Genomic DNA, 22349 nt, shown 5'->3' on the forward strand with positions numbered 1-22349 from the left:
GGCGGACAGAAGGTGTGGGTGCCCTCTGGAGAAGCTTGGAATCACTGACAGCAATTTCTAGATTTCCATGTTATTTCTTGCATGTGTGATCTCCAGACGTTGCGATCAGTTTCAGTGGCTTGATGATGATAAATTCTGGCAGTTCTGCTGTCATCGAGACAGCAATATTTGGGCCCAGATAAAGTAAAAAAACAAAAACAAATGATAAGTCAAAAGAAATTGAATGCCCTCCATTAGACCATCAGCCACTAGGTATAAATATTTGAGCATTTTCTTCTTATGATATTCACATTCACCTGAGGAAGGAGCAGTGCTCCGAAAGCTAGTGATATCGAAACAAACCTGTTGGACTTTAACCTGGTGTTGTAAGACTTCTTACTGTGCTCACCCCAGTCCAACGCCGGCATCACCATATCACATTTGCTGCTATTGCTTCACCTGAAAGTGCAGGCTAAACACCTTTTGCATTATGGCAGACAGGAACAGTAGTGGGGGATACATGGATAGGTGCAATATTTGATTCTGTGTTCAAGCTTCTCATCATTTAGAAAAAAAAGACAGCCAAATTGTTTGAAATGCACCAAATTGTGAAAAATTAACTTGCTGGTCCCAATTTAGATCACAATTGTGCTTGTTGTTCTTCCCTGATACACACAACCCAGTCTGGCACAAATCAATCCTTTTACATCCCGACATGTTAGCACCTCTTAATTTGAATTCACTATCGATACAGTGCAGGATAAATCTGACAAAACTGTCAGTTTGTTTTATTCACCTTGATGTCACCACCGGTGGAAAAATAGAATGATTCAGACATGTGGTCACAATTGTCAATTCTCTATTTCGGCAATCTAATGCACAGTTTAGGGAAACTGAGGTAGGCTCAAAAGCAGAAACATGCCTTTTTTTGTAAACATAGGACCCCTCAGTAAACAGTACTCTGAACTTTCCAGGTTTTTAAAATTAATATTTCTGTTTAACTAAGATTAACACGGGAGGTGTATTTTGAAATACATTACATGTCTCGCAAATTTTATAGTATAGCATGAGAAATATAAACTGAAGTTGCACACTAAAACACTTGTCACACCTACCAGATGTTACCTGACAATGCAGTTTAGGCAAGAATAAAAGCATTCAATATGCTAAATGCAGGGCCAATATGCTAAGCTTGCTACTTATAATTATCTGCAAATTGAGAATGCCAGGTTTAAATGGGTTATTAAATTGAAAGTTCAAAGTGTGAACTGTAAGAACTGTTGTAAATGTTCAGTTTCTTGTATTAACTTTTAACCGCTAAAGCTGGCAGCCAATACTTACTGCTCTGGGCTTGAAATGGAGGACATTCGAGCCTCTACTGGCAACGCATTACCTCTTGGTTTCTTAACTGCTGGCCTTGGAGGACGTGCCTGTGTACACACATTTATATTAGAAAGAAATTTGTTAGTATTAGCAACAATTACAGACATCATCCAGAAAAAACTACTCTAGGCGTCCAGAGATTAAGAGTCCAGAATACAGATTAGACAATTTGAGTAATAATGAAGTATACATATGCAGACGGAAGCCAAGATACGCAGTTACAGAAGAAACCCGAGCAGACAGCTAGTCATCACTTCAGTTTTAGGTTGTTAGCATCTTATGGGTCAAACTTGCTATTAGTTATTCGTTAAAGGAAACCCTGGTCATCCAGTAGAGGTTGTAAAAATCATGAGGATGAACCTATATTAAACCCAGATGCAGTGAAAAAATGATATTGCCTTAACTAATTAAGATTTAAAATGTTTAATTTCCTAAACTGCTACCAACTATTGGTCATCACACATATGTCTTTAACTGATCAGAACAGCTCATGGAAACATTGCTCTATCAGCTAATGAACGAAGATACCATCCATACCCAAATTAATAAGGACTTCTTCCAAAGTTATTAAATAAACATGTGCCAGATGCTATTTATTAGCTCAGTTGGCTAGACAGCTGGTTTGTGATGCAGAGCGAGGCCTATCGCGCAGGTTCAATTCAATTCTCTTAACGGCTGAGGCCCTGCCTTCTCAGCTTTGGCCCTCACCTGAGGTGTGGCGTCCTCAGGTTAAATCACCACCAGTCAGCCTCAAAGATGAAAGCAGCCTATGATCATCTGGGACTATGGCGACTTTACTTACTTTATGCGAAATGTACTGAACACTAGAAGAGATACCTGCATCTTGAACCTAGTAGATGGTAAAATTAAGACAGATTCAGGGACACAAATCCAAAAGCTAAAAAAAAAGGACAGCAAGATCCTTTTATACCTGGGTGGCACGGTGGCACAGTGGTGAGCACTGCTGCCTCACGGGATCGAGAACCCGGGTTTGATCTCGGCCCAAGGTCACTGTCCGTGTGGAGTTTGCACATTCTCCCCGTATCTGCATGGGTCTCATCCCCACAATCCAAAGATGCAGGGTAGGTAGATTAGTCACGCTAAATTGCCCCTCAATTGAAAATATTGTTTCCTTTTATACATAGAATAACAAATGTTTTTGTAGCTTGTAACATGTAACCAATACTCTGCCACCTTAAAGGGGAATCTTTGAACATTATGTGCAGAAAGGGTTAAAATAGCCAACTCGTGCAAAGTTCACCATGCTGTGAGCATGCTCAAAAGCTGCACAAAATCAATGGGTAGGTAGCAGGGATTGATTCCCAATACTGTATCTCAAGCAACAGGTTTGCATGATAGCATAGTTTATGTAGAACACCTGATGTCTGAGATTGGATTAGACATTTAGTCAGCCCAGGTTATTGACCATCAAACCATAGATACCTTTATTGTAATGGATCCTCAGCTTTCAGTGGAAATGTTCTGTAGTGCAAATGAGTGATTCACAAAGAATCCTGTGACTGTCAATACTGAAGATTACAGCATCACATGAATGGTGAAAAAGTATTTTTCATCGTGCAAAACTGTAGAGTGTTTATGGTTGAGATAATAAACATAGCATCAATACAATACATTATATTTAAAAAGGCCTGTTTTCAGATTTGAGCTTTTTTTTTTGTATTATACCAGCCAGGGAGTTGGCAAGGTTTTCCAAGCCAAAGAGTTTCTGTTGGCAGGGCTATAGAAATCAGGTAGACCAACATTTAGCAGCACTTCACAAGTCTGTACATTGGTATGTTTACTGCTATTTCTACTGCAAACCATACTGCAATTCTCTGGGAAATTAAATTTGGTCATTAGCTTTTAACAACTGGGACAATCCCAGTAAAGGGGATGATAGTCTAGTGATTATGGTATTGGAGTAACCACCAGAGGTCACGAGCTTAAATGCTACCATTGCAAATTATAAAATTGAATTCAAGTGCGATTTAATTTTTTTAAAAATCAGAGTTCGTTCTGGGTAGGATTAGCGGGGTTGTTCCGGCCCATGGTCACACTTAGCTGCATTTCCTGCACTGAGGAGCTCCAACGAGCGGAGCTCTTCAGTGCAGGAAGAATCGGGGATCTCCGATGTGACCCCGGATCTTCCCTCCCCCGCTCACCAATAAGGGGGTTCTCAGGCCCCCACACCTCACACGGGCAGGGCACACCCAGGTCCGAACCACGGGATGGGCAAAATGCCAGCCTGGTATCCTGGCAGTACCACTTGGGTACCCTGGCAGGGTGCCAGGCTGACAGTGCCAAGGTGCCCAGGTGACACCAGCAATGCCACCTGTCCCAGATACCAGCCATCTGGGGCTTCAATCACCCGGGAGAACTCCCAAGTGTGTAAGCATTGTTAAGTTATGGGCAGTACGGTCACACAATGGTTAGCACAGTTGCTTCACAGCTCCAGGGTTCCAAGTTCGATTCCCGGCTTGAGTCACTGTCTGTGCAGAGTCTGCATGTTCTCGCTGTGCCTGCGTGGGTTTCCTCCGGGTGCTCCGGTTTCCTCCCACAGTCCAACGATGTGCAGGTTAGGTGGATTGGCCATGATAATTTGCCCCTTAGTGTCCAAAAAGGTTAGGTGGGTTCCTGGGTTTCGGTGATAGAGTGGAGCTTAAGTAGGGTAAAAGGGCACTTTCCAAAGGGCCGGTACACTCGATGGGCCAAATGGCCCCCTTCTGCATTGTAAATTCTATAATTCTATGACAAGTGGCTTTTAAGCTCACTTAACTATGTGAGTCTGGGTCCCGCCCATTGTGGCGGGACGCAGCCAGTAAATCGCGCTCAATAAATAATAGTTTTAACGATCAGGCACCCATCATCCCTGCCTCATCTGGCCCACGTGTGACTTCAGACCCACCATATGTGGTTGTCTTAATGCCCACTGAACTGAGGACAAGCAATAAATATTCCCTTGTCAGTGTCTTCGACATCCCAAGAGAGATACTGTTCCAGTAATTTGGTAGATAATATAAGAAACATATAATTTGCGGCTGGTAGGTTCTACAGTAGAAGGTATTTAAAAATGTGTGAACTGGAAGGCACTGAGGTTGTGCACGGATTTGGTTCACTGGGTTGCTTGCCCTTGGTTCAGGCGCGCCACTGACAACCACTTCTCATTCCCTGCCATTTCTCTCAATCTCACTTCTTTCTGTTCCCCACTGCTCTGTCCTGCAAGGGTCATCCAATCAGGAAGTGACAGAATTAAGGAGGGGATGCATTACAGGGAATTGAAATACCGGGCCTCTCAGCACCGGAAGAGTCACGTGTTAAAAGGTACCAGCTGTTCATTCCTGAGCAAGAGTCTTTATTCCAACTACCAAAATGACCATGCATCTTCAGAGCACGTGAACAAAGAGAAAGTTCTTCATTAGACAAAAAGGGATGAAGTTACACGAGAGGAATGGAAACTGTTACTGAAGAGCAATACTTGCATTCACAGTCATCTGCATTTTGGAATTGTAAATACATACACCCAGATGTAGTCTTATCAACGCAAAGCCTTTTGTTTCAATGAGCAGGAGCTTATGTAAGGGATGCGAGTGCCACAGTACAGAGAGTTGATTTATATTCGGCTGAAATGCAGAGCAGCTTTAAACTGGTGATATTGCAGCAGAAAAGTCTTGGAACCAAGGTTTTTGGATGTTATCACCTAGTACAGTTGCTATTTAAAGGCAATTTAAAAAACTAATAAGTAGCATGTGGTGCTGCTGGGCTGAAACATGTTGAGGAATGTCATCCAAAGGTACAATTATTGCCAAAAATATACAAACACTGCATAAAATGGCTGTTAGCCAGTAAACAACTTTTAACACCATTACAGTCTATAAAATATAGATCAAATGATTCTGAATATGGCATCACTAAATAGCTTGCCTCTTTTATTCTTACCGATTTTGTTCAACCCCCCCCCCGCCACCCAACCTGTTTCTGTCTCTTTACATAACTGTTCAGACATCCAGGATTCAACCAGCTGCTTCCTTCACAATGTCTCATACCAATGGCTCTGTGCTACTCAAAGGGGAAAGCACTGCTTTTATCATCCCCCCTCCAAGGTGGTTTGTCCCACTCGTGAACATGATTTCACAACCACAACTGTGGTGTGAAACTGCTGTGTTGCTGGCTTCTTTTGTGCCTCATTTTGTTCCCTGACTGTTTTGTCTGTCAGATGCTTTGGGCTAGTTTTTTTAAATTTATAGCTAGACAAGATAACAAAAGGGATTATCAATGACTGACCGACACAAAATGGAACATAATGTCAGTCTTTAAATATACTTAGATGTTTCAGTTAAGTTTTTTCCTCCCCGAATGAACCATTACAGCTGGTTTAAAACAATTGAAGAGCAACTTCTGATTAATGGGCTCAACGTGAAGAAGTAACAGTATAGATTCCACAGATGTTGCTTTTTGGGAATTGTTGTACTGGAAACCCGGGAAATGTTTTAGGATAAGTGCCAGGGGCTTGTAAGTTATATTCTCAGATTTACTGATCGGAATGTTGGTTGTAATGACCACTGCTGTTCAAGGCAAAACCATAGACCATCTATGAAGTTACAAACAGAATCAGGCACAATGTTCAAGATATGTACAGTGTTATTTTTAATGCTCATCTTAATCACAAAATATGTGCGAGCAATATTCCATCAATTGTGGAAAAAAGTCCCATTCTACATTCACCGATGTTCCATAATTTTGAAAAACAACAAAAGAAATTAACTGAAGCATTCATTGATTTAACTCTGTGCAGAATACAACAAAAGTTTAGCAGCAAGGGGGAGGGCATTCAAACGATGACCTCAGTGTAGCCAGTGCTACTGAGGTAAGGGGTCAGGACAGGTCAGTCTGTGAACTTGCTGAGGAGGAGGCCGGTCCCCAGACAAAGCTGCCCTTCCACACAATAGAGACAGCTTAAGCATGTGAACCCACTGGTAGGAACAGAAGGATTAAGTTTGTGGCAAGTTTGTCTGAACTTGCAACAGGGAGAAACATGGGGGAAAAGAACAACAGAGCTAATTAGCAGAGCTGAGCTGTCAGACCGCAGCTGAATGGCTCAGTGCCAACAAACAAAAGGAGAGGCCTGGCAATCAGCAGGATCGATGGAAAAGACCGCTTCATTAGGGATGATAGAACGAAGAAGGAAAAAAAGAGAAAAGACGCTGTTTAATTAAGCTTGAGCTGGAAGGTGATGCGTGAAGCTTGCCTGTCATCGTGCTGCTAATACTTTCACCTTTCCGCCAGAGCTTTGAAAAGCCAGCGATTACCCCACTAGTGTCAGCAACACCAGATATATCTGGGGAGAAATGCAAAAAAGGATTGGAGCCATAGCCTAAAGGGACTTCAGTGGAAAGTCAGAAAAAAAAGCCGATTCCCTACAGTGTTCTGAACCTGACAAATCCAACTGGGCAAAGCTGAATTTGCTTTAGACCCAACTGCTCACATTTAATCATTAAACATAAAATTCAAGCTTCTGTTCAAAATAGCAGCAACTACAATGCATACAGCAACGTAATAACATGGCACTTTTAGATTACAAATTTGTGCTTCCAAAAGGTTTGAAATATGCAGTGATTAATCATGACTAAATCTATAATCACAAGGCATATTTTTGTTTTAAAATATGAAAATAAATATCACTTATTTTTAAACACGATGGTAATGATTTAACTTGTGTAGGGTATTGCACCATACCTCACTGGGTTTATGTCAGGATTATCAAAGCCCTGTATATGAAGAGAGGTGCCAGCATCAATGAACAATGAGTCCTTTCTGACAAGTAACATAAACTCAGTAACACACCAGTGTGGTGAGATTCAATTTATTCTAAGGACTCTTTAAATGCTGATAAAGCACAAAATGAGCATCTTTAAATGTAAAAAATGCAAATGAATTTTACTTATAAAAGGAGATATGTGAGTAAGACCTGAAACCATGGAGGATTGCTGTGTACACTGCATTAAGTGCTATCTTTATGATTAATTAATATAATTTTCATTGGTATTAATATCGATTTGAAAACTTTCTGCACCACACCCTGCACTTATTTTGATAAAACAAAATGTTTTTACTAACAGGTAGACTATATTTTAATACAACCTCATTAGGTGAATTATAGAGTTGGCATAACTAATTGACTTTATGTTCACAGCAGCCACGCTGAAGTAAGGAAAGTGAATGCAATGTTTATGTCAACAAGGAATGACTATGATCTTAACAAAATTCAATCATTTCTCCTCATCTTGTTTGATTTTAATTCCAAACCTCAGCACTGACTCTACAGCATTTCCTAAAACCGTGTGTGAAACAAAAAAGTTATTAATGGGATGCGGCAGGCATATAAATGCAGAAACAGAGCTCAAAAAGATCTGGGTGCAGCGAGGCTGTCTGCCATTTCTGATGATACGACTGAAAGGTAAACTGTTAAAACAGATTGCTGTGGAAAGAAGGCTCTCATTCCTCTCACCATTAATTGAAGGCCCATCATACTTTCATATATTTTACATTTTCAGACCTTCTGTAACAATACACAAAGTCAGCAGTCTATACCTGTTTGAAACAAAACTAGGTACCATACCTGTGCAGGTGTCATAGATTCCACCCCCCGATATCATACTTAATAAATCAGAATGTTTTTATACATCCTGATGTGATGACACTGCAGAAGCATAGCATTTGCTCTGCTGCGATCTGTATTAGGGTTGGCAGAATGTGGAAAATCCAATGCTGGCTGAGACACCAGAGCAAACAACAAATATCAATGATAATGACATCTCTTGTGTGAAGGACAGGAGTCCCATTAATCTTTTAAAAAATTTAAACTTGATACTATTTTGGCTTTTGATTTTCTTTTCAAATCAAATCTCAGCTAATATTTGTGCAACTGCCCTTTTGGTCCTTTGGATTGAACAAATTGCAGAGTCCAGGGCACAGGGTCAAACATGTCCCTATTCCAGACAGCTAATATGCTTGGTTCCCCATTGCTACAGCTAATGGGTTAGCACAAATTCTGCTCACTGCTTGTGACTTCCTTGCTGAGCATCACACATTCCTTAATGATTCTCTAAGGCAGTATAATTCTCAAATGGGTTACTGTACAAAAGATAAAATCAATATTGAAAATTATTGACAATGCCTATAATTTTCTTCTACGCCACTGTGGGTAGCACTGGCTTTTGGTTACGCATCTGAATTGGCTAAAATGACTGAGGAATGATATTTCTTGGGATTTTTTTTGCATCCAGATAATAAACCGTAAAAACTTCTTAAAGACAACAGTGCGTGCTGAAATGAACAGTTTTTCCTTAACTTACATGTTGTGTCCATCATTTGAATTGTGTGACAGCGCACACAACTTCTAATTCACTGTCACTTATTTTTTGGGGTCAAGTTATTTTAAATCTTACTTTGTTGGGCATCATTCCACAGTTGAAAAGCTGACAGATGACCTGTTTCCACACCTCGGATTACACCACTCTGTAACAAGCTGATTTTCCTTTCTTCCCTGCGAGGAATAATTTAGGCTCCACTGTCCATCATGATTGAGATAGGAGTTTTTGAGTGGAGGAATCGTTGTCAACATGTGTCATGTTACTCTGAGAGTGTTTTGTTTGATTAGCAACACACTACTTCACCACATCAACTGCATTTTTTTGTTGCAGTCATTTGAGTGTGCAGAATTCCCTTCTATAACGCACTGGTCACGTCACAGGACTAGCCTTCCAAAAGGACATTGAACATTGAGAAACGGGAAAACATTGGCGAACACCTGCATAAGATCCCCCACAAAATACCCCTTGAAATGAGCCACATGCATATAGCAGCGTGGAGCTATTTAAGAAACCTGCACGCCTTACGATCATTGAAGGTTACAAATATGTAATTAGCCCAGTGAAAAGTTAGACCACCTCTGAGCATGTACAACATGCATGTTTCCTGCGTATAAACATAAAGTGCCAAATCCAAGCATGCATTTGAGGTTAGAGACTTATGTCCAGGTGTTAAAGAGTTCCCTATCAGTTGCACTGGTGTTACCCAGGGTTCTTGTGACACCTTAAGTGAGCAACATTTCTGCCATGGCTCTATCCTAATGCCAAGTTAAATCAAACACAAGGAAGAATTAGGGACTGGACAAAGAAAGAAGCAAAGTTTCACACCTGTCTTGAGAGAAAATTGAGCAGAGGTCCAACCCCTTGTTGCAAGACCAAATAACACAAACTGAAGAAAAGGGTAAGTAGAGTCAGCAAAGCAACTAAGGTGGTGTTAAACATATTTAAGGAGATACACACAACTTCTGTCTACTCACGGGCAAAGTAGAACTGTTTATCTTTGGAGGAGGAGGGCGAGGTGGAGGGACTCTCTCTGGCTGTATCAAAGTGGAAACTTAAACATCAGAACAGAAGCATCCTTCAATTCAATTAAAATAAAAACAAACATAGCAAGCAACTTATAAAATAATACTAGTTTGAAATTTGCACATGTCGAGAGTTCATTATCTCAGAAACGTGTATTCATACCAAGAATCTGATCTGACACAATAGGGTCTCGCTATAACAAACTTATACATATTTTAAAATAATTTATCCTGTACCAACTTTCAAAAAGGCATTATTTTTAATTATGGAGCAAGAGAAAGGAATAAAGAACCGAACAGTCAAAACCCACAGTGGAAATTCTTACATATATATACATAATTTTGTGAGACATTCCACTTCCATGTAAAGCTGCAGAGCTCGACAATTATTTTTATTCAAATCACAAGTACAGTACTCATCAAATTAAGTAGATCCTGCAGACATCATGATTTAAATCTATTTAGTTTTGTGCAAATAAAGATTGAAACTTTCCTCAACTAAATTTATTTGGATTTTGTTCTATTCCTGCGATACAGCCTGGCCTGTCAATTGTAATGTCACCATGTTGTATTACTGGGGCTGACATTCAGTACACCCCATATTCATACGAGGAAGCTATACAGTAATAGCACATGCTGGTTTTCCATAATAAAATTATAAGACACTGCTGAACACTTCATCTGGGGAAAGCAGAAGATTTTACATCAGAAAATTGATGTAGTCTTCCTCTATAATGTGGTCTTGTTTAGTATCAAGGATGGAGAATGTAGGAATGCATCATCTCCACCTTCACAAAGATAACATGGACCGGTCTTTTTAATCATGTATAATTCACACCCACCTCAATTTTTTCCTTCATTTGGTCCTTGACTAGTCTTTAATGTGGATACATGGCCCATTTCTTTTCACTTTGCTCAAAACAGTTTCCAATTTCAGCAGATTCCCATGTTGAAGTGATTTTTTTCCCCCTGCTCCGTCCTGCAATTATTTTCCAACCTAACACCAACGAGATGAATGCAAAAAGTGCACTTCTACCGCATACTCCTCAACAGGGAAAAGGATGATCTTCCTGAACTGTAGCATGGTAATTAGCACAGTCATTGGGACACATGCTTATTCAGCATCCCGATTGTGTTTTCAGTTATATAGCTGAAGTCCTGTGGCATCTGTGCAAAGGTGACTGTCAAGTGAGGCAAATCTGAGCGATAATGCTCTGAGCAACTTAGCGCAGCAGGTTTAACTCAAGTTAGAGCTAAAAGTAGACGGTTGGGTTTTACTTTCCAAGCAGCTGATTTTTAATGTGAGTACAGCCTGGATGATTCAAGTTTAAAGAATGTCATCAGGCATCCACTGAGCTAATTGAAAACCTTTAAAATATAGTTTCACACCAGGGATGCATTATAGTACACAGCATGAGAGTACACTCGGGGGTCAAATCACTGACCTGATTTCCAAGTTATGCTGCATCTTGTGTCAATGATACTTTGGGTACTGATGAAAAGGTAAAGTAGAACCTCATCCTACTGGGGTTTGACCTCAAAATCTATATTGATACCCTAGACAGTAGTGAAGAGGGTTGCATTGTCAAAAACGCAGTTCTTTAGATAGTAAAGAAAAATGAGGTCTGATTGTTGAGATGTAGGTTAAAGAATCTGTAGTACTAGCCATACAACAGGAACCTCTTCCAATAATCAGGCCAATATCAAGCTTCCAGTGGCACCATTAAAGGCGGAATAACTGATTGATCATCCCAATGCTTTTAGTGAGATGTTATTGGTCTGTTGACCTAAATACCAAAAGTTACTGCATTTCAACTATATCCCGGTACATTAACGTTTGCTATAGGAAAATGCAAACAATTACCAACAAAATATAAACTATTGCAACAAACATTCACTCAAGCAGAGATCATTAAATTCCAAACTATACTGTGAACAAATGTACATTTTCCCCAAATCCCATAATTATCATTCATTAGATTTGAACATTCTTTTTTAAAAGTAAAGTCTTTAACTCAATATCTTCTTCAAATAACTTGACTAAAAACAAGCCATTTAAGGATGAAAAGAAAATCAGAATGTCATCTCAAAATAACCACGTAATGATTGCCAATTTAATTATCCAAGGTGATTGGAAGAATAAATTATTTAGCTTAAGGAAAGGATGAGACCTTTCTTCCAGAGAATGTGTAGTCTTAATTTCCCCCCAAAGTAGGATGTCTTTTAATGTTCCCATATATTAATAACATTCTATGTTGCAAAATAATCCAGAGAGCTTTGAATACAAACAGGTGGAAATATAATTTTCACACAATCATTTAGCCCAACAGGAAATGAAGCATAAGTTTACTGGAGGAATGGTCTGAGATTTATTTCCCCCCCCCCCCCAGCGATGCTTTGGGACTTCATCCACAAACTGCGAAGGGTCAGATTTCATCTGGATTTAATAAAGCCCTTCGAGGACAAAGCTATATTTTGGGTATAAAATTGCTAATACGTTTTTTTTCTCCTTATTTCCATCTTTGCAAATGACCTGGAGCGTTGCGATTCTGTAGGCTTTATTCTGGTTTATAAACTCAGTATTAGAATTATGCAAAAAATCATTTATTACATTTACATGACAGAAATGATACCATGTCATACATTTCAAGCAACATTTTAATTAATTGTTACAATGAGCAGCTTACCAATAAAACCTGAAGAAAAAAAATTCTATTTTTAGTGATGCTTGAAAGGGTTTATTAGTAATCTGCCTCAGTCTGTGCATCACGGTCACTGCAGTAGTGCCAAATAACAGCCCTAATAGCAAAGAGACTCAGTGAAGTGTGTTATATTAAAACAAAAGTCAGGATTGTATTTCAGATCATTCAAATTTCTGGAACAATGAAAATTAAATTCAGCTATGTTATAGATCTGCTCTGGTTTTTACTCCATTATGCCTTTTTAGCGCAACAGTCAAAAGAAATTTAGACATGAAGGTTAATTATTTCAGCAATGTCCATTATTTGTTTAGGAGCACAGTACAATACTAAAACATCAAGTAACTATGACAAATAGATAGATACCGATATCGAGGTTGAGTTTATATTCACTATAAACAGCCTTTTCATTTGATGAAAGTGATTCATATTTTAGGAAGTAGAGGTATGAGAGGTGATGCTAGAGGAGAATGATTATCCATTTTACATTTTTAAATCCTATATAATTTCCTCAGATGTCTTTGACATCTTTGGGCGATTCACTGTACTCCTTCTGCTCCCAGCAAATACCCCATCACAGAATGCAAGCAACTTAGGGGCCTTCTGCAATCTGACACCCGGTAGAGGTGCACATAATTGTCCAACAAGCATTAACCTTTAATTTTCCTTCTCACTCCATGGAAAAATGCCTGCCATTCACCTGACACTGTTGTCAATGTTGGCAACTCTAACTCCCAACCATTAAGTGGATTTACTTTGAAATAATACAGCTGTAATTTTATGATTCCTGTAAAATTGGTGGAGCACATGGTAGTAGAACAGGTAGTGTGCTGTGCCATAATCGGAATCCATTTTCCCTAATTTCCCTAAACAAGACTATAGCTCAAATTATCCTTTGAACGGAGTGGCTTGTTAGGTCATTTCAGAGGATGGTCTGTGAGTCTGGAGTCACATGTCGGCCAGACCAGGTAAGGATACCCTAACGGGCATTCATCAACCAGATGGATCTTTACGACAATCAACAATGGTTTCATCGTTATTATTTGACTTTTAATTCCAAATTTCTCTTGAATTCAAATTCAAATGTGGTGGGATTCACACCTGGGTCCCCAGAGTATTTACGTTGGGTCGCTGGTCCAATGACAATACCACTACGCCACCACCTCCCGCACAATTGCTCAGAAAAGCACTGTGGAGATGAGCAATAATGTTCCTCTTGAAATTGGAAATTTAGGAGCCCTCCTGTTGGAGGTACACCAAGGCAAGTTGGCTCTTTTAGGAGCTGAAAACCAACCTGCAGCAAAAGTGCTGGTGTCAGTTGAATGCAAGGGGGTCAGTGATTAAAGCAGTAACGTGGAAGTGGCACGAAAAAAAATTCTCCTCTGACATGTCCAAGATACACGTGGAGGGGGTCTATAGTTGCAAGTCCCTGGGCACTGACAGACATGACCAAAATGACTCAGCATATATAGCTTCAGAAACTCATGTCCCTCATTTCAATTATGTAGTTCATTCTAAACCATCCGATGCTCAACCCTTTGTACAGTGCAAGATAAAAAGAAAACTTGACAGGTTCTCAAGCGAAGAGTTCAATTATTGAGGATAAGTAACTGGTTAACTGAGACTATGAGAGTAATAGGTTATTACAGTCTCCTGCCACCTTGTGTGATTGCCTCAGGAATGAGGAATTTTCCAGTATTTTTCCTGAGTTAGCAGTAATTTTTCCCTCTGGTTCTTTTCTATCCCTAGAATATTACACAGTTACAGTTTGATAGGTTTTTCCCCCCCTTTCTTTTCTGTTTCCTGTGTGTTTGCATGCCAAATCAAAAATAATGAAGCAAAGTACCAGTGGGGAAATACCCCAGAAATGCAAAAATAGAGAACTCCACAGAAAACCCAACGGGGCAGGGAGAGTACAGCATGCAACAAAGGATATATGAAAACCCACAACTGTATCAAAAAAACCTACCTCTCCCCTTTAAGAAACAGTCAGTGTAAGCCTCGTACAACTTTTATGGGTGAAGCAAATGCTGTGAGCAGGGCTTTGCTCAAAGATGTAAAATTTAGAATAGGATGCTTTTCAACAAAATTTTAATATTAAAATGAGACTGAGCATGTGTGTGGTATGGTACCTCCAAATCTCCCTTGGGAAAAGATGGCATCCTGCAATTTAGTTCTGTGAAACCCAAAGCCCAAGGGTTCATATCAGTGAGGCAAAAGGTGCAATAGGCACAAATCATTATATCTGTAGCAAGAATCAGCAGCAGTTGAGGAGTGCTACACATTAGTGGCTCAAATTATCTTGTAAAAATAACAGGCAGTTCATGGCATTTGCTGCTATCTATGGACAAATAAAACAGCAACTTCAGGTGAGAGGTACATGTGTGTTCAATTCAAATATCCAAATGATACCATCGAGTTTGCGCCATTCCACAGTTAGCTTGACGAAAACGATATCTCACTATCTGCTCACTACTGAAATGCATGACATTGTTGTATTTGCACAATAAATATGAACAAAACTTGCTACCGAAAGTTAAGTCTTGTCTATCCCAGTCTAACTACCATTTTAACAGTGTTATAGGTATTAATGACAGCCAAACAACCGTTCTGGGAATGAATATAAACTATTATATGTATGAAGTCTCATTCCTTCAAGTTTTGATTGTTGTTGGGGAATCTAAAAATGCAAAATTTACATTTTTCTTTTAACATTGTCTGTTTTTCTCTCTCTGAGGCTGGCGTTTCTTCCCCTCTTTCTGCACCTGATTTGATATTGAATTCATGCAATTCTATTTCACATTTCCCTTTTAGTCCATGGGCTGCTAATTTCACAATTCTTCAATGTGACCAGCTAAGGAGATTCACAGTTGCTTGTGTTAGTCACTCAGGTCTGAGTTGCCCTAGTTTCCTGATGACTATTCAGTTCTCATTTTCAGAACATGCCACGAAACAAATGTGAAAATCTAAACATGGGAGGGCAAGTCTATCTAACGGCTACTGCCATTAGATGCCCCACTACAACGAAATTTCACCAGTGAATTGCTTTGTTTTTCTGGTCTGCTTGACTGGTTTGGGGGCAAGATTTATTGACTTATGTCACAGAGGCAAGCACCTAGCAACAGGAGAAAACTAATCTGGTGTTCATGGGCCAGAAACTCAAGCATCCAATCTTCACCGGGCACTAAATCTTCTGACAAATAATAGCACAGCTCCAATTTAATTAAATGAAAGCAAATTTTAGTGTTAAAAAATAGGGAGAGAAAAAATACCAAAAATAGTAGATCAAGTCAACATCCAAAATGGAAATTGACTGGTTACGGTTAGAATTTTGCCTAACCACAAATAATAATAATCTTTATTATTGTCACAAGTAGGTTTACATTAATACTGCAATGAAGTTACCGTGAAAATACTGTGAAAATAGGAAGTTAAATGCAAAATTCAGCCTCTTAATATGCTGGGTGATCGAAAAAACAAACACAGCCATGAGACTGAGCTCACACTATATTCACCATATTACCTCATCAAAAACCAGCTATGCAACCCATGCACATCGACAACGCTGTTGAGAATGCAAGCAAAGGATCCAACCAGACTCACTCCTAAGAAAATAAATTGCATGCATTCTTTTCTCTGACATTAGCTTGCAATTTTTAGTAGCATCACATTTGCTTTGACACTTCCTTTCCTTGCCCCTCACTTAACTTCAATCTGCTGATACACTCTCCATGAGCTCGGAAGATGACCATGAGTATTCCGCATTTGCTTTTTCTCATTTAAGCTCAATCAGCAGGAGGTATGTTTCTGGAGGAAACAGAGTGCGAGGTGTCACGTGTACCTCAAGACGATTTACTTCATTAATGTCCAGCAGCTAATATCGAGGCCTGCTCAGGACAAATGACAAAGATACTTTTATCAATTAACTTAAAAATGTTATGGATTCCTCTGCCTTCAGCTAGTCACAGAGAAGGCAAAACGCTGGGCCCTGGCTGGACAAACTGTGAGCCATTAAAAAACAAATCTCATTATCAATGTATCATTATCAGTATATGGGATATTACAGAAAGCACCTGCAATATCCCACTTGTATTGGTTAGTCAAATACTTGCTGTCAGCATGAACAAATCACCTTACTTCACTTTTTACTGAAAATTTTTTAATTAGTAGTTGACAAATGCTTTTTCATGCAAAAAAGAATATACATCAGCAATAACAGATAAATAGGTCAACATTGTTTTTTCTTCAGACTTAATCTACGAATGTCAAAAACTCAGGGAACATGCAACTAACCAATTTGTACTGACTACACACTAGTCCTGTAATATCTGTTTGACAGGAATGACATTTTCCACTGCTTAGGACAGAAATCCTGTGACATTTTTATTCATGGCAACGTATGCCCTTGTAATGATCAGCTCTGGCCGATCTGCTTACTGCAGCAGCCCTGGAGCCCTCCGAGAACAAATAAGCAGTGGAGGTGCCAGCAGTCCAACCTCCTTATTAAACACCACCAGGCTCCTAACGAAGTGCAACTGTTGGAAATTCAGAGAGTAAAACCCTCAAGGGCACCTCTGGCTCATGACTGCTTGCATAATTTTTAACTTCTCAAGAACTAGGCAGCTGACGGCCTAGCATTCTCAATCTAAGGTAAGATTGCGCAATTCCACTGCTACCAAGTTTACATTTGTGTCAATAGTAAAGAATGTAACATTTATGAATAATTGACGTTTAAAACAGTCAGCCTCCAAACAATAAGCCTTACTAAGTTATGCTAAAGCCAATACTTCAAAGAATAACCTGTGATAAGTTATATTCAGGACACATACGATTTCAAAATTTGCATTCTTAAATATAAATTGTGTAATAGAACATTGGAGGAGAACATTTATATTGATATCCGCACTATATTACTAGTTTTCAAAAGAGGTAAGGAAATCATTACAATGTGGTTCAATGGATAAAGGAACTTCAGACTTTTACTGGTCGGAAGTCATATCTTTTTGTGAGAAACTATTCCAGCTCCAAAGCTCTTATCATAGAATTTACAGTGCAGAAGGAGGCCACCCGGCCCATCGAGTCTGCACCGGCTCTTGGAAAGAGCACCCTACCCAAGGTCAACACCTCCATCCTATCCCCACAACCCAGCAACCCCACCCAACACTAAGGGCAATTTTGGACACTAAGGGTAACTTATCACGGCCAATCCACCTAACCTGCACATCTTTGGAGTGTGGGAGGAAACCGGAGCACCCGGAGGAAACCCAGGCACACACGGGGAGGACGTGCAGACTCCGCACAGACAGTGACCCAAGCCGGAATCGAACCTGGGACCCTGGAGCTGTGAAACAATTGTGCTATCCACAATGCTACCGTGCTGCCATAATGGACCAATGACTGCACATGTCTCTTATTACTGGGAACAAGCTAGATGCAGATCCATCCAGAATCTCTGTAAACACCACAGGGTAGATTTCTGTCTGCACCCATTATACATCTGAACCATGTTTGGGGTGAGCTGCCAGTGCCAGTCACCTTCTCTACAGGCAACTTGCCATTGAGAAAGTCACTTTCACCATGTTTGCCTTGCTGGCGGAAGCTATTTGTTAAAGATTCAGAACGGGGGCTTGCAGTGGCCAATGGGGAATATGCTGCGGGGTGAAGAGAGGGTAAGTTGCAAGGACTGCGGAGGTGGAAGGAGCATTTATTACTTTAAAAACATATAAACAAAGACGTTTATTTGGCTATCGCGGGGAAAGAATTCTAAACAGGACAGGCCCGACACCTATCCTACTCATAAATAACAAATTTTGTAGAAGGGTCCTTCAAGAAGCATTAGGTACCTCATTAACATTTAAAAAATTGATATTCATTCACGGGATCGCTCACAAGGACAGCATTTATTGCCTATCTCCAATTGACCATGACAAAGTGCCAAGGAGCCATGCTTGTTTTAAGTCGCCACCTGGAATGCCTAAAAAAAAGGGCTCTATGCATGCTGAATTGGAATGCTTTACACCATTTTATGCTTGAAAAATAAAATTCACCCATAAAGTATAATCACATACTGTTTTTTGGTTAACAAACTGTTAAACAAACCATCATAATCTGATCTAACATAATAACCAATTTTTAAAAATTTTAATTACCCTGAAGGTGATGTTGACCACCTTCATGGGACTGCTGCAGTCCATGTGCTGTTAAGGAGGGAGTTCCAGGAATTTGCCCCCATGACAGAGAAGGAACGGCCTGGAGGTTATTACAAAGCAGTAATAAATTAAGTGTAGCCTGATATTAAACTCCAAGCGGTTTTACCAGTGTCATCTCAACTCACACACCACTGCCATGCAGTCATGAATAAAAATAAATCACTGGACAATGTTGTTTCTCTAAAACTTTATTCCAATCCATGCATTAGAACATAGAAAAATTCCTCATCGTTTCCCATATAGTGTCTTACAGCTTGAACAAATAAAGTGAAATTCTCAACATCATCATGATGCTTTCCCAACTTTAGGACTATACTAATGCACAAAACAATTTTTAAAATTGTAATTAATTGCCCCATTGTTAGAGCTCTCAGAACTTGCACACTTTTGTTAAGAAAGCTAGCTTTGAATACCATTCACATTTGTCATTCATAATTGATGGACTACATTATAGGTTAGAACTTTTTCAGGGCACGAGGGAGCTCTTAATAGGCTCCTTTGTTTCTTTCTGGGTGACTCGAAAAGGCAAGATTTGAAAAAGTTGGAGAGAAGAAAAAAAATGTCTTGTTCAGTCAGGAATGACAGCCAATGTGCCCATAATCAATATCTAAGTGCCAAGTGCACATGGTTCAGTCAGAAATATTGAGCCCTGACTTGAAGAGCATAACTCCATACAAAATTATTTTCATGTAAAGGATAAAACTGAATAAGACAAGTAGGACACAGTGGCACATTGGTTAGCACCAGCCTCCCCAAACAGGCGCCGGAAGGTGGCGACTAGGGGCTTTTCACAGTAACTTAATTTGAAGCCTACTTGTGACAATAAGCGATTTTCATTTCATTTCATTTCACTGCCGCCTCACCGCACCAGGGAACCGGAATCAATTCCGGCCTTGGATGACTGTCTGTGTGGTTTGCATGTTCTCCCAGTGTCTGTTGTGAGTTTCTTTTACTCTGTCTTTTCTGTGGCTCTGTTCCAATTATGGCAATCAGTGAGTTTGTCCTTCTTTGTATGTCATCTATGTCCGAATGCTTAAGAGTCGCCACGTATCGAATGATACCACAAGTTTCAACCAGCTATCGATCAAAGAGCCAAACACCAGTTAGTTAGTTAGTTCAAGGTCAAGTGTACTTTATTTACACACAATTAGTCATGCAACATAAACACTACTTGTTAACTACACCTATCAACTAAGACAACCTGTACTTAACTTCGGGCACCCGGTTTAGGTCAAAAAACAGTGGCCGCTGTTCAATTCTGGATCTCTCGGGTTCGAAGGAGTAGCTGCTGCTCAGCTGGGCTCATCCGTCTGGTAGCGGGCGTTGAACTTGGACTCGCTTCTGGTGTTGCTGCAATTGGCGATGGCTGTGACCGGGGGACCAAGGCCAAGAGAGAGCGAACATATGGCAAACTCTTCTTCTTATACTCGGGGGGTTTTCGCACTCTTTTGGGCGGTCCTTCGATTTGGGCCTTACTAATTGGGTGATCCCTGATCAATCCGTTCGATTCCTTAGCCAGTAAGTGGGCGGGGATCTGGATGGCTGGGCGTGTCCCAAGCGGTCACTGACCTCGTTGTTTGCGTTTCCCTTGAACAGGGAGTGGCGCCAAAATGTCTGGGACTGTCCCGGTTGCTTGCGAACCAGTCCTTTGTTTTGGTGAAGATGGGCCATCAAATGTTAATCGGGCCTATTAAAGTGCTAATTGGACGGAGTTTTGATACTGTCTTGACTTTTTGCTGACAAATACATTTCAGGCTCTGAGCCTGCCTGAGTCTTGGCTTGTCCATTTTACCCGCCAGGTTTTGTGAGTTTCTCAGTACGTAGTTGGAAGTGGCCATCCCAGATGGCTACATGTCTGCCTGGGTTTCCTCCGGGTGCTCTGGTTTCCTCTGACAGTCCAAACATTTGCAGGTTAGGTGTATTGGCCATGCTAAATTGCCCGCAAGTGTCCAGGTTAGGTGGGATTATGATAGGATGGGGGGTGGACCAAGGTTGGGTGCTCTTTCGGGTTGTGCAGACTTGATGGGCCGAACGGCCTCCTTCTGCACTATAGGGATTCTATGAATATTTAAATAGCTTTTAATTCATCACAGGGTTTCTTGAGTGACAGGCTATTGAGCTTTATTCTTTTGGAGAGGCGAGGTACAGGAGAGTGCTGTATTCGTATTATATCAGAAGGTTTACCAGAACTGTATGTGCTGCTGGCCATTGTTAAATTAATGATGCTTAAAAGCCTTTCTTTAAAAAAAATAAATTTAGAGTACCCAATTTTTTTATTCCCAATTAAGGGGCAATTTAGCGTGGCCAATCCACCTACGCTGCACATCTTTGGGTTGTGGGGGTGAAACCCACGCAGGCACAGGGAGAATGTGCAAACTCCACACGAACATCGAACTCTGGTCTTAGGTGCCGTAAGGCAGCACTGCCAACCACTGTGTCACCATGCCGTCCTCATTTAAACCTTTCTTCCATGTCTTATAATTGCAACAACTAAGCGTTTGAAGTTCTGGGTCTCTTTTTTTTAAAAAAAGCACTATTTTGGCGATTCTGCAAATTGAACTGATGCCCTTGAGGGCCATATTTGGAGTGTCAGGCCTACTGGAGCTGCATACAGGGGGAGTGGTGGCCAGCTTCTCCGCCCATTGCCTCAGTATGGTTGGGGATTTTATAGAGTTTTTATACCTCGAGAAAGTCAAGTACTCCGTTAGGGGGGGCCATTGAGGGGTTCTACCGGAGATGGCAGCATTTATTCTGTACTTTAAAGAGCTGGTCACTGTTAGTTGCTAGGGAGGGAGGAGGAAGGGGTGGGGGAGGAGGAAGTGGGGGGGGGGGGGGGGGGGGTGAGAAGAGGGGGGAGTTAGGGGGGTTTTCTTCTTGGGGGTCTTTTTGCTTAGGGTGGCTTGGGGAGGACAGTTTTGGGTTGTTTGTTAATGTGCTTATATTATCATTTGTTATAAAATGGAAAATTGAATAAAAATATTTTTTAAAATTGCAACAACATTTATTTATATAGCATCTAGAAGGAGGAAGATAGAGCAGACAAACACGTGGCTAAACAGCTGGTGTAGGAGGGAGGGTTTCCGTTATCTGGACCACTGGGAGCTCTTCCGGGGCAGGTGTGACCTGTATAAGATGGACGGGTTGCATCTAAACCGGAGAGGCATAAATATCCTGGCCGCGAGGTTTGCTCGTGTCACACGGGAGGGTTTAAACTAGTATGGCAGGGGGGTGGGCACGGGAGCAATAGGTCAGAAGGTGAGGGCATTGAGGGAGAACTAGGGAATAGGGACAGTGTGGCTCTGAGGCAGAGCAGACGGGGAAAAGTTGCTGAACACAGCGGGTCTGGTGGCCTGAAGTGCATATGTTTTAATGCAAGGAGCATTACGGGTAAGGCAGATGAACTTAAGAGCTTGGATTACTACTTGGAACTATGATGTTGTTGCCATTACAGAGACCTGGTTGAGAGAAGGGCAGGATTGGCAGCTAAACGTTCCAGGATTTAGATGTTTCAGGCGGGATAGAGGGGGATGTAAAAGGGGAGGCGGAGTTGCGCTACTTGTTCGGGAGAATATCACAGCTATACTGCGAGAGGACACCTCAGAGGGCAGTGAGGCTATATGGGTAGAGATCAGGAATAAGAAGGGTGCAGTCACAATGTTGGGGGTATACTACAGGCCTCCCAACAGC

General features: G+C 40.7%; 1 protein-coding gene across 11 annotated transcripts in view; it reads right to left on the minus strand.

The window, feature by feature from the left end:
• The window catches only part of dennd1a (DENN/MADD domain containing 1A), a 723976-nt gene that overhangs the window by 31913 nt on the left and 669714 nt on the right, over positions 1-22349 (minus strand). For 6 of the 11 annotated variants that reach the window (XM_072488417.1, XM_072488415.1, XM_072488421.1 and 3 more), the window contains exons 20-21: positions 9707-9766; positions 1321-1409 (exon numbers count right to left, since the gene is read on the minus strand). In XM_072488417.1, coding sequence (XP_072344518.1) covers positions 1321-1409; positions 9707-9766 — 149 coding nt within the window. The remainder of the gene's footprint in view (positions 1-1320; positions 1410-9706; positions 9767-22349) is intronic. The other 5 variants (XM_072488418.1, XM_072488416.1, XM_072488425.1 and 2 more) reach the window with 1 other exon arrangement.

Source organism: Scyliorhinus torazame, chromosome 22, assembly GCF_047496885.1.
Source record: "Scyliorhinus torazame isolate Kashiwa2021f chromosome 22, sScyTor2.1, whole genome shotgun sequence".
NCBI lineage: Eukaryota > Metazoa > Chordata > Chondrichthyes > Carcharhiniformes > Scyliorhinidae > Scyliorhinus > Scyliorhinus torazame.